General features: G+C 35.5%; 1 protein-coding gene across 2 annotated transcripts in view; it reads left to right on the top strand.

Annotated features, from left to right (window-relative positions):
- The first annotated feature begins 252 nt into the window (after window positions 1–252).
- The window catches only part of LOC134821173 (histone-lysine N-methyltransferase EHMT2-like), a 36,360-nt gene continuing 23,325 nt past the window's right edge, over window positions 253–13,287 (top strand). Inside the window, exons 1-7 of one of the 2 annotated variants that reach the window (XM_063831844.1) lie at window positions 253–476; window positions 638–801; window positions 1,051–1,174; window positions 1,389–1,576; window positions 1,769–1,820; window positions 2,059–2,169; window positions 2,506–2,631. In XM_063831844.1, coding sequence (XP_063687914.1) covers window positions 270–476; window positions 638–801; window positions 1,051–1,174; window positions 1,389–1,576; window positions 1,769–1,820; window positions 2,059–2,169; window positions 2,506–2,631 — 972 coding nt within the window. In that variant the 5' untranslated portion in view covers window positions 253–269. Of the gene's footprint in view, window positions 477–637; window positions 802–1,050; window positions 1,175–1,388; window positions 1,577–1,747; window positions 1,821–2,058; window positions 2,170–2,505; window positions 2,632–13,287 lie in introns of both variants that reach the window. The other variant, XM_063831843.1, reaches the window with a different exon arrangement.

The raw sequence follows: 13,287 nt of genomic DNA, 5'->3' as shown, positions 1-13,287 counted from the left end.
CCTCAGCCGTACTTTGCGAGATAACAGGAAGTTATTGATTATCCGCAAGGTGACATAGGTCGTTGGAAGATTTTGAATTTGGTATGAGTACCGATTGTGAACAGAAAGAATTTCAGTCTCCTTGAAGAGTGTTTTTGTGGGTTCAAGCTTGAAAAATGATTGATCTCCAGGAACTTCGCAAACAAGTCTGAATCACTATACTAACTAGGAGCATGATTATATGATTAAGTTTCATGTAAACTCTATGATTAGTATAAAATTAATTCAGAATGACAGAGCCGCCTACCAATGTAGTGAGTCCAAACGTCAACAACATCCTCCCTATTAAGAAGCCCACTGCAGCAGTGACCCCAGTAGTTAGTGTTATCCAAGATAAGAGTGATGCTAACAGCACTGTGTCAGTTAATGAGGTAGCCCCCAATCCCCCTGTTGCTGCTGCAGCTGCCATTTCTCATCCAAATCAACCCATTCAACAGGTTAGTAAGTTATTGTCATCTATTTATCATCAAACATGGTATAATATTTCATGTACTGATAACACTATAACAGTTCAGTCCTTTGAAGATGATTGTTAAATATTTATGATAACCTTTGTTATATTATACTCAAGCTTGCGCTTACAATCCCTTCTTTGCAGACCCCGCAGTTTAATATCAACATCAGTCTGAACACAGGACAGCAAGCTCAACAACAACCCTCACCCTCCTCACAATTAACCCAGTCACAAGGCCCCATCACAGACAACCGGAGACCCATGGCTGGGGGCTATTTCAAATTTCCAGTACCATTCAGACACCAAAGGTATGATTATTTGGTTTAATATTTTAACTGCCTCAATACTTAATAGCTTACTCTGCAACATTAGGCAGCCATTTGACAGTTATCGAATCAATTTCTTATTTCAAGTTAAATCGTGGCAGCTTCTTCTCTGTTCCATTGTGCCATCAAATGTAGTCATGAAATATACCAATTGATCTAGTAAACTTCTCCGATTTATTGTTATTATTTTATTTTGCATAAAATTGAGGAGTAACAATTTACGACCTACAGAATGTGTACAAGTTGTCTAAAACACAAACCTCCGGTGATTGATGTGGAGCAGGGCTCCTCGGAGGCCCCAATAACCCTTGATGACAGTGACGGTGAGGAAGAGAAAAATATTGAGCGGTCTGTGGTGAGTTAAAAGTATTTTTCAAAGCACTCATAATACAGCTTGGAAAATTTAAACAATGAAAACCCTGATTATAGCTCACGTTCATATCTAATTCACCTCATGCATGTTCAATCATCATACGAATAACATTATCTTTATAAAACCAGTTTTATCTCCATGTTTAAGATATATCCCCATTATAAGTATCTGACAGTTACGTCACATAACCCCTCAGTGCACAAGTCCCCATGGTTCCCCCATGAGATCCCCCCACAAAGCCCTCAGTACAGGTGGAATGCAGCCCCTGCCTGTAGTGGTGGAACCTAAACCTGACTCTCCCCAACAAGTCACGCTGGAGGAGGAGGGGGGTTCGGAGCCGGATGAGGGTGCTAAAAGACGCAAACTTGATACTAATTCTAAACAGTGAGTTTGAATATTAATGACAGTTGTTTTACAGGTACTGGAACAGTTTCTACAATAACCCGTTTTAATTTTTGATCTTGAGAACTAAATGCACTGTGTTTTGCTGATGAATGCAAAGTTCAAATGAAACATAGTTTTTTTCCCGAAAATGATTGAGTTACACTTTCCCAGAGACAATCAATATAACCACAGATTCAACAATCAGACTCTATACTACGCCGCCCTTAAAGGGGACACTGCCAAGGTAAACGTGATATCATAAACATATTACAGTATTGCACTGTGTTCAACATTCGCACACGGATATTGGATAGGATTTTAGATTTCCAGCCAAAAATTATTTACAAGATTTTTGTACGAGTATAATAACTGTATAACTGATATCTTGTGTATTCATCTCACATCGACCACAAAAAACAGAGCTCAAGACAGCTGTTAAATTAAAAAGAATGTTCTGAAAATTATCTTCTTTTACCGCACAGGTTTCATACCTGTTAGAAGGTAATCCAGATAGAATGAACTTCAGAGTAAAGGACACGGGCATGACACCCTTACATGCTGCAGTTAAAAGCGGGAGTGTGGCTACTCTCAAGGTTTGCTGATTAACTTATCCTTAAACAATTGCACTGATATCCGGGTTATTTGTTCAAACATCAGTAATTTTACACAAATTATCTATTGACAATCTCACCTCTTTAAACAATTCACTGCCACATGATCGTGGGACATGTTTCGACAAGAAAAATCCCACTAGTTCAATTATTTTCCCGAACGAATTAACCAAAGTTAATACTCAAGACATGCTATTTTGACTATCACATCAGCGTAATGTTTTAATGAAATAATTTTCCTCTTTCTTCGAAGCTGGTAGTACAGTAATTAATTAACAAATTAAACGATCAGACGATTGAGATGTAAACCAATTTCAGGAGTTAACCCGCCATATAGGTGCAGGTACACTGACTCTAGAAGCCATGGACAAGGAACTTCAGACACCGTTATTCTATGCGATCAAACACAACAAATCTCAGTGTCTTCGCTTCCTGCTCACTCAGGTTAGCTTGTACATCTTCTGTAACAGTTTGTATTTCAGATACTGAGAGCTTCCAGCTGTACAGGAATATTCAGCTAGTGCTTCAAATACTCTTGCTATCTATACAATTAGTACTGCATCGTGTCTCTGTTAAGGAATTCTTAGGCGTGAACTTCTTTACAAGATATCAGATGTTGACCGAGTACTGTTTCATCTTCATTATATATAATATAGAGACTCAATAATATATTCGAACAATTGTTCAACTCCTCATCAATTGTTTCCTCATTCTACTTTGTAACTGGCAACATACCAAACTCGAATAACTTACCAATCAGTGATTTAAGATAATTCCGAGACCGCATAGGAAATGTCATTTGCACAATGCATGTAACATTGAATCTTGTGAAACTAGTAAAAGTGTGTGGTACACAATTGAAAACCGTTTATTCGTCAACTTCATCAAGAATAATGTAGGTTCAAGCACAAAAGGTAGAGTTTCTTAGTAAAATGTTTGAACTATCATCAAAAGTTACAAATTTCTCGAAATTTACAACAAATTTCCATTGGCGTTGAAAATAAATTTGAGGGCGAAGAAAACAATTCTTTGCACACACTGCAGCACTACACCCATTTAAAAATATTGAGAAGTATTTGGTTGGTTACTTCATATATCATTGATTCAACCTATTTCCTCTTTTTTTGGTACAGAGGACTTACAATTTGTACATGTTAAATATGAAATCAGCATAGTACACCACAGCCAATGATTTGAAATACAAGATAATGCAATGAACAGTAAGAGTCTGTATTTTATGATTCTAAAAAAACTCAAATTTAGTCATCAACAGTACGATTACGATAACACTGAGTCTGGCAATTTTCCCTATAACCCAAAGTCTCATACAGTGGTGGAGCTAGCTGACTGGAAGAAGTTCCCTCAGAGTAAGCTCTTCCAGGATACTGAGGAGCTGAGCGATTAGCGCCCACGTGACGTGTCACGTGATGCCAACCTGGTTCAGCTGTCAGGTGGTAAGGAGGCGGAGGGTCTAACTGTCCAAACTGAGGATCAACTCCGGGGTCGTATTTCTGGAGACACGGTCCCGGAGCTGGGTAAGCTGCTTCACTGATGGTGGAGTCTTCAGACAGGATGAGTCTCTTTCTACGGTTTAGATAACACATTCTACAGAAGATGAGAACTGCAAATGCTAGGGCTAGGGAGGCGACTACTAAAGCTGCTATCGCATCCTCTGTTAACTGCGATTCTTTATTTTCTGGTACGGGAGAGAGGGCAGCAAGGGAGAGAGTGAGAGTGAGTAGGAGAATCTTTCGTAACATTGTTCTGGAAGGAGTTTTAAATCAGAACTAATAATTTCAAAAGTGAAACCGGGAACGAAAAACAGAGAAAAAAAGTAAACAGTTAAGTCTACCCATTTTTTATGTAGGAGATACACTTTTAACAAGGTAACGACTTAACAAGTGAAACGTGATTTAACTTCTCGACGGTATTTCCCAAGCTAAGATTCATCAGTTAAACAAAAGTTCGATTTTATGTTTACAGGAAGCCTAATGCAATGTGTAGTATGGTTGGCACTCTTTAACTAACTTACATCATGCAGTCATAAAACTAAGTTACAGCACGTTATTTCACGGTCAAACTGTCAAACTATTTACAGAGTGAGAGCAACCTTCCTCGATGTTATAACAAAACTTACGTCTGACAGACTAAGACGATGAAAGAATAATTCAAAGTATAATTAGGATTAAATTTACACCGCAATTAACACTAGAGATTATATTTTGTTAATAAAAAATGAAGCATCTAAAAGCTGTGTCAAAGTAAACTCAAGTCACCTCTTCAGAATACGCTACTCCGGCCTTTTAATTCATTAAGTAAAGCAAGTCATAAAGTAAATCACATAATATGTAATTGATGTTACGAATATATTGATAAATTCATGATAAGTAATGAATTAACGTAATGAAATAAATATGAAATAAATATGCGTGATAGTACAGCACTGTGGGATTGGTCACTTCTAAAAGGAAATTAGATAAAAACTAAATTTTTACTAAAGAGTTGCTGCTTGGTTCCACAAAACGTGATCAACTGACGTCTTACAAACTTACAAACAGACGAATCGTCAAAGATTTCGAGTGTTTTACAGTTAAAACTAATGAAATTGAAAACTTATTTATTTATTGCAGTCGTCACAATTTCAACACTACATAAATATCATTTAATTTTACCATTCCAATGTAAAATGAACAGAATTCAATGAAGACTAGCGTAATTTTATTCAATAGGAATGCTACGGAGGCCGAGGAATGCTAATCAATATGGAATGATAGAATGATAAAATGTAATGATCTATAATGTAATAATATTTTGATGTTTCGGTAGTAGTATGATTTTAAGTTAGATTCAGAAACACAATAGCCTACTGTCAAGTAATCGCGTTTAAAACTAAGAACAGAACTATTTAAATTGTGTAGTACAGAACCATATTATACATATTATATTTATATTATAAAAAAAGTCATTGGCAACTGAATATGCGTGTTGTGAATTGTGATAAACCTTGTCTAATAAGTGTCGGTATTAATCAATGTTTTATAATCACAAACACAAAACGCAACACGTCCTTAAATATCTCTTATTCATATTATAATATCCAACTGTGGGAAGTAGAGCAACAAGGTATAATATTATAACAGTGAAAGTTCATCATGTAACATTTTTCTGGAAGGAGTTTGGTATCACAAAATAATTGAAAACCGAGAACAAAAAGCTACGAACTAAGGCAGATGAATCTGAGTTTATGTTTTTCATTAAAATAATATACAGTTTACTGCGGAGTATTGGGGAAAGTAAGCAACAGCTAACAGGCAACAGCCGGGTTTCGATTGTTCCCATATTGTATGTAAAGCTCTAATTTTAGGGAAGAAAATTGCCAGCTGTAAATCGGGGTTAGCAGTAAATCGGTGTTTCACTGTAAATGCAACTTTGTAAAAACTGAACAGCAATCTTTTCACAATAATAATATAGAGCCGAGCCGGAGCTTCCGAGAGAGAATGAAACATTCTTATATTTTAAAACATAAACTTATGAGAGAGAGCGATTAAAGCATAAGCGTAAATTTGTGTCCAGGATAAAAATAATAATAAGGTGTTTGTTGTAGTGACTGATACAATCCAGGCAATTGGCCAACACTGAGCCGGAATCCATTCAGGTGCCACTGACAGCCCACTGTCAAGAGGGTAATTACATTCAGGTAATTGAGTAATCGGGGCTGGGTCGATATATTTGTCAATCTATAAAACATGGCGCAAGAAACGGTAAACATGATCGATTGTGACGGCTACTTTAATGAAGCTTACACAACTCTCACAAAATATTATGATATCTTGCATAATGCATATTCACATAACATATTCAACTTAATACATATGAGGCTTCATAACGTAAGGACACCTTAAACGGGGAATGCAATATTATATAGTCATATTATTGCCAACATGCTGATTGTTATCTCCTTAGTTGGCAATTAAGATAATATATATATAAAAAACTGTGAACATACCCTACAGAGCCACGACTCCACTATTTCTAATACCTGACCAAGGAGCAAAGATTAGTTGGACTATAGCGCACATAATCCTCTCTGCAAACCTTGCCTGTAATTATAATAACGAAACGTTCCAACACAAATTCCAGTCTACGTCTCAATTCTCAAAGCAAGCCCATTGTTAGTTATATATAACACAACATTAACAAAAGTGTCTACAAAGGCTCACAAGATAGACTGTGTTGATAGTTGAAGAGTTGAAGTAGAAACTAAGAATATAGTCTAAATAATAAATACAGAAAAGGAACCCAAATCTCTAAGTCTATAATTCAGAGAATTCTTTCTGTTGTATGTACGACCGCCCACAAGCAAATTAGATGAAAATAGGAATTTAGGTAACAACCAAAAGGTTCCATAGCAACGGTGTTTTAATGCACACATGCACGTGCAAAGATTTTTTTAACGTAATTTTGATCGGTTTTGTGGTAATTACGTTGTGTTTAAAGTGTTTTATATTTAAATCGGCTGTACGGGTATCGGCCTTACAAAATGACACGAAAAAGGAGATGGCTCTGAAATGCACAAAAATGAGTTTTGTTCATGTTTTATTATCCAGATAGGTAGTTCAACAGGTATATTTTTCTTCCCGGGGGTTGATTTGATTGATAAACCGTAAATTTTGCGATAAAAATTGTCATCTTTGAAATCTTCCAAAAAAACATGCCTTACAAAATGACAATTTCGTCACGGCTGTCATTTTTTTAACAGCAGCCTATAGAAATTTGATTTCACCTAGGACAGTTAGATAAATATAATAGATTGAAGAGTAGAATAGCTTTTACAGGAAAAAGGATGATTAAAAAAAGTTGGGCAATTTCGCGTGAGATAGTGCCTTACAAAATGACAACCCAAAACGGCATCACTTCAAATACGATTTGGAAAAAAGTTTCATTATTCTTTCACGTGTCTTACTGTTAGATATATATGTTGTTTCTATTATACCAGTTCTGTTTTTACCAAAATATATTTAAAAAGGAACATTTTCTATACTTTGAAAAAATTTAAAAAATGTCATTTTGTGAGGCGTAAAAATCATTTTTTGTTTTCATACTTGAACACAGTATTTGGTTATATTTGATATTTTCTATGACTGGATAGATCACTTTTCAGTGTTTAGTTAACGTTTGACATGTTTTAGGAGTTGTTATTACTCTCTGCTTTCACAAAATAGAAGCTTTATTTCGTTGAGTTTTGAAATCAGAGTTTGAAATCAAAGAGTTTGAAATCAAAGTTTTGATATCAGAACTGCACTTTTTTAATGCTACTTGATTGTTAACTGTCAGATTATGATTATTTTTAACTCCTTCTTGAATTTACTGTCTCTGATCCATTTTAGATGATGAAAATAATTCAACCTGAAACATTGTCATTTTGTAAGGCTTTTCGGTGTCATTTTGTGAGGCATTTTGATCAAAATTGATGATCAAACAAACACATTTAGGCTCATCATGAGCTTACTGGGTTTAAGAATCCCAATAATTAGGCAAGGGGCATCCAATATAAATATGCCATCTTTGTATCATAAAATAAAACTGTCATTTTGTGAGGCATAACACTGTCATTTTGTGAGGCTAGGTCATTTTTTTGTCATTTCTTCTACCAAAGTCACTAAATCAGTTTTTTTATTTGACCAGAGTAGTCTTTGATTGACATAAGTCATGGTAGTACCTGGTTTTCTGGGGTTAAATTCAGAACTTTGGTCTCTATTCTGGGTAACAGTTAGGCGGGGCAATGACTGAACAGCAAAAACGTCCATATTTATGTAAGAAATATAGATTCTATGTCATTATCATTCCTTGGGAAGTGTTAATTAATGCTTTTTCTTTCATACAGTAAAAGGAATAGGGTTCAATGTATAGGGAACCTAAGCTACAGCATGGTCTATGTGGGCTGTCATTTTGTGAGGCCTGTCATTTTGTAAGGCCGATACCCGTATCTTCGGTTGAGATGGATATTTTTTGATGCGATTAAAACTTTCTTTCAAAGAATACTACTAGCGTCGTCCCTGTTACCACGGGCTTTCTAGTATCATATAATATGATATTTAAAATATGCAGTTCAGTAACCTCGAGCACAATCAGGCCCGTCAACATCGGGGTTATTGAGTTTTCCCATTAAAATTGAATGGAGATGTGTGAAGATTTAACACATTTAACATTACCAACTGTGAACTGAATCGCGATTTTTCCCATTCTCCGCAACAAATTTCGACTTCTTTTGGTCCGATTAATTCTCGATACGTACCTCTGATAACAAAGCTCCCGCCTGCATTCCGAGATCGCATTACAAGGGGGAAGCATCGAGTCCAAAATCGTATATCGAGAGGTAGGTACTACTACTAGGTTCGGACTTCAGTAAAGTATAAACCGAAAAATATGATAGGTTCATAATGATCAGGGTAGCATGAACCGTGAAAACAATTGGTTTCTAGGAATCCACCTTCACAAGCATTTCTTAACCCACTCGTCTGCTGACGTAACATTGTTAGCCAAAAACGTCCCCAAAACTTGACCACTAGACATAAACTTGACCACTAGACATATAAAACTTGACCACTAGACATAAACTTGACCACTATACAGCCCAATCAATGTATGGAAAATTGCAAACATTCACATGACTTACCCCACTTAATTGTGCGAGAAGATGAACAAAGGCAAAGATGAGGAAGTAAAATAATATGTAATGTCAATTGTTAAGACAATTAATCAATATTAAAATTTTATAACAAACCCTAGCAACTCAATAAAGTCAACAGCTCATGAGACTAATTTTTGGAATTACTGTTGGCCTGATGCTAAAATAACTTTCCAGCTTCCAAGTGAAGGAGACTTCGACGTGAGCAACAGTTCTAATCAAAATATATAAACGTTATCATAATTTCAAGAATGAATGTTAGCCGCTTGATCAGTCGCAAGTAAAAGTAATGATGAAAGATAATGAATATGTCTATCATATTCACAATATTAACCATGATAATGTTAGCTAGCCACGGACCGTCAATGGAGCTATTGTTACACGAGACAAAACTCCTGACTGGTCGCTCGCGCTTTGAACATAATATCAAACAATATATAATAATTATAATTAATGTACATATTATCTACAAGGTGACTTATCTGTATCACTAGTCTCTGCCATTATTGACGTTGATATCAAGCTACAAAACTATTTAGTTTTAACAAAAACTACTGGATTTGGTAGACTGATGGAGTGTGTGGACTAGAGATCTAGTTTTGATGGGGAAGTGCCTGATACCACATGCTACGGTTCACTGTGGTATGTTTACAAAATAGTATACCTGCACAGATGGGTTGCACATTTCACAAGGTATCATTCCTCTTTAAACTTGATCTGGCTATTATCAAAAACTTAAAATCAGCGCAAATTATTATAATGTTTCATAATGGAAATAAAATCTCTGCAATTAGAAGAATTATGCCGTAAAGTGCAAACCCTTATTGTAGTTTTGCATGCGAATAGGAGTGGAATAAAGAACGAGGCACGTGCAGTATTGAGGAATGCCTGCAGAAATGAAAAGAATGAAAATTATGCTTCTGAAGAATGCAGATAAAGATGCTAAAACGGTAGCAATTTTATCGGGAATTTTAGCACTTTTAACTTAATTAACAATTAGCAAACGTCAGTCGTAGATACCAGTTTTGTGCCGAGATAAAATATAAAAACTACGTTCCATTAAGATTTATGAAGAATGTCGAACAAAGTTAGTGAGCGGCAGAACATACTAGACAGTCAAATTTAGTATAACGCAGAGAAATTCAAGCTAGCTTAATAGTGGGAATTATGAGACGAAGATAGTGTCTTGCCACGCTGTTGTGGTATAATCTGAGGAGCATTTCGCAGCTAATCTGTTTTCAGTGGATCTTAAATGATAAGCAACCAGGAAGTTTGGATGAACCATGCTAATTGCTTATTAATGTGATTAATGTAATGGCTAAATCTATTGATGATGACCTGAAATTTGTCGGCAGCAGTATTTAAATTTGAGTGGATTGTAGAAAATATGGCAACAGTTGAAATGAAAACGGTGGAAGCATTTTTATGTTAAAGAAATTTCCATATAATATTGTGAATCCAAGTAAGACGATATGCCATGTAAATCCAAGAACTGATACAATTACATACATCGATGTTTGTTGCGTCTCAATCAGCTCCATCATTAACGAAGAGCTCAAAATAAATCAAACATTTTCGCCATAACTGCAGCAACTATGACCATATAATTAAGAAGAAGTGCAGTCAACCTCGTTGACGACATCGTAAATGAATGGCAGTAACTTTGAAAATGGGTTCGACATCCGTCCAGAAAGATAAAACTATTAGACACGTATTACCACGGAGTATCAGTTACATATTACGCCCAGCGGTGGTTCGGCACATTGTCTCCCTTAATGAGTTTACTGTCGCAAATGATCGCTTAAGATTGGTGATGGACACCTTTAATATTGCTGGAGCCCAGACGTCTGATCAGAAATTACAGCACTTCCTGGGTTACAATTTCAGATCTCCTCTTATATATTAGTCTAGAGATGGTGCCCATTGTCATTTTGTACTTAACAAAAAGAAAAGACGTCGGTGCATATTTTCTTTGTATTCGCCGAACGTCAAATTGTCAAAACCAATCGTTTTTGTTAAATATTTTTGTGAGCTTACTTATTCTAATAAAAGATAGACAAGAGTTTATATTTATAGTTTAAATCCATTCCATTACAAAATCATAGAAATTGAAGCAACAAGGAAGCATCAAACAGAAGGAAACTTATACACACGGTAATGAGCCCATAAGGGAGTTATCATCCGTTACATGAGTAGAAAGTTAGTGTCAAGTACACGGACTGTAACATAAATTAGGTACAATAATTACAACAGCTAATTAATCTCATTCGTCACATTAATTATCAGTAACAAATCTAAAGTTTCTGAAAAGCAAGACTCAACTTTAGTACATTTTGATAGAATATCACGCATGTTTAAATATTCCTGAAGTGCTAAAATCAACGTCTTATTGCGACCTTAGTGCGAACTTTCATAAATAAATGAATAAATAAATTCTTTTAACATTTATTACACGCTTCGACATTAAATATATACCCAAAGAAGATGAAGTCATTCAAGCGAGACTTAATTATTAACAGAGTCTCGCTTGAATGACTTCAATGTTCAATAATTAATAATAAAATTATTATATATAATATGCACTTGTAAATCAGTTCAGATTTTATCAAAAGCTAGGTGGAAATAGATTATTTTTAGGGAATTTTTAAAACATTCTAAATTCTATAATTTCCTATTGCTCTCTCTAACTAAATATACTCAATTACAGTGTCATACCTCAGATTATTTGTTCTATATATAATATTATATAACAGATAATTACTAATACAGTAATTATATAGTATATAGTAGTGTTGAAACTTGAAAGTATTAAGTTACTAACATCGTTATATTTTATATTTTCCTCCTAAGTTTAGTCTGAATCACAACTTCACAACAACCGGTCCATACTGAGAACAGGCGTCTGCCGTCCATGAGGTAATTTAAAAAGGAAATTATCAACTTTACTGTCAGACATGAAAACGAAGATAATATTATATGATCAAAATAATTTATGTCAAAATTAGAGAAGATTACTTACTAAATAACGTACACATATATTTGATAACTGCTAATAAACACATACAAATCGAGTAATCTTACTCCTACAATAAATGTAACTTTAACTTACAGGACACTTTACCTCTGTTCGTTCACACCTTCTAGCTTAAAGCGTCACTCTTACTCTAGTACTAAGGATCAAATGTATACTGTGGCTTCTCTCCTGTCTGAACTGTAGCTCTCTCTGAGTGTAATTGATACTCGACCGGCTTGATCTGTCGACTCGTAAGTTGCTCCTATTAAATGATGCTTGTTTGCGTAATGAATACCTTGAGTACCTTCTTATACCAGACCGGATTTTTTCGTTGATTCGTGCGTTATAACCCGTATTTCTTACAAATGTTGCTTGTGCTCGTAGCTTCTGATGTGATGGGATAGAATGCGTTGCCATCATGACTCGTTTGATATTAAAAGATGCAGACTTCTCCATATCGTGTCTCATCTTTAGACAAGCGAAAAGTCCGCAGAGCCAAAGCAGAAGGATCAGGCAAACGCTGGTTCCCCCTACGATACTGTAAAATGTTACGTCGTTCATCGGTTCGTTTACGTATACCTTGTATTTTTTGATATCTTCCTCGTTATTTTTGGGTGGCAATCACTTCCTTGTAAGGTTCACTCTTTGTTTGGTTTAAATCCTGGGGAAGAGCAGTGCCGAGACAGCAAAGTAGCAAAATATAACCGGCCGTCATTCTGGAACAATTGCTTTCAGTTTAGGGCTCGATAAGAATGGATATTGGATAGGTTATTAACCTAAATTTATGAATAACAAATACAGTTTAAAATGTAAAGACGTGCGAGGAAAAGTTTGATACACAAAAAAATTGCTTGCTGACACGATTTTGCTGAACACAAGTACGTTTCTCTTGTGCTTTATTGATTGTGTAATGGGTACACAATGAATACAATCGTATTTTATAATTGAGTTTATCGTTTTTTCAGTCACATTCGGACCACAATGACCAGACCAGCCCACATCAGACCATACAATTATCGAATCACCAAGTGCCAAGATTCCGGAATTTTTGATAAAGTGCCTAAACTTTGATGGTGAAACTCCTGGTGGCCGGAATAAAATGCAACGTCTTATAAAGACGCCGGTCATTAGATGCATGGCTTTATCGAATCTGTGCTAAAAAGTCATTGTTAAGCGGGCTTGTGACAACGTAGTACTACATTGTAGTTGTTTCTCGCGTAAATAAGCTATCAAATAACAAACATCTTAGCATCTATATCTTGAAAAAGATTTTGAGTTTCCGGGCACGCTTTGCTATTCAAGGATGTAAAACCGAAGATCTGCGCTAATTTATGTGACAAACAAATCATTTGTAATTATTGCAAAAATAGTTCCTTCCGCAGATAGTCTAACCAGGATG

The sequence above is a fragment of the Bolinopsis microptera genome, chromosome 9 (genome assembly GCF_026151205.1).
Source record: "Bolinopsis microptera isolate Bmic1 chromosome 9, MBARI_Bmic_1.0, whole genome shotgun sequence".
Lineage (NCBI taxonomy): Eukaryota > Metazoa > Ctenophora > Tentaculata > Lobata > Bolinopsidae > Bolinopsis > Bolinopsis microptera.
The sequence above is the reverse complement of the archived record's forward strand: the minus strand, read 5'-3'. Positions and strand labels throughout refer to the sequence as shown.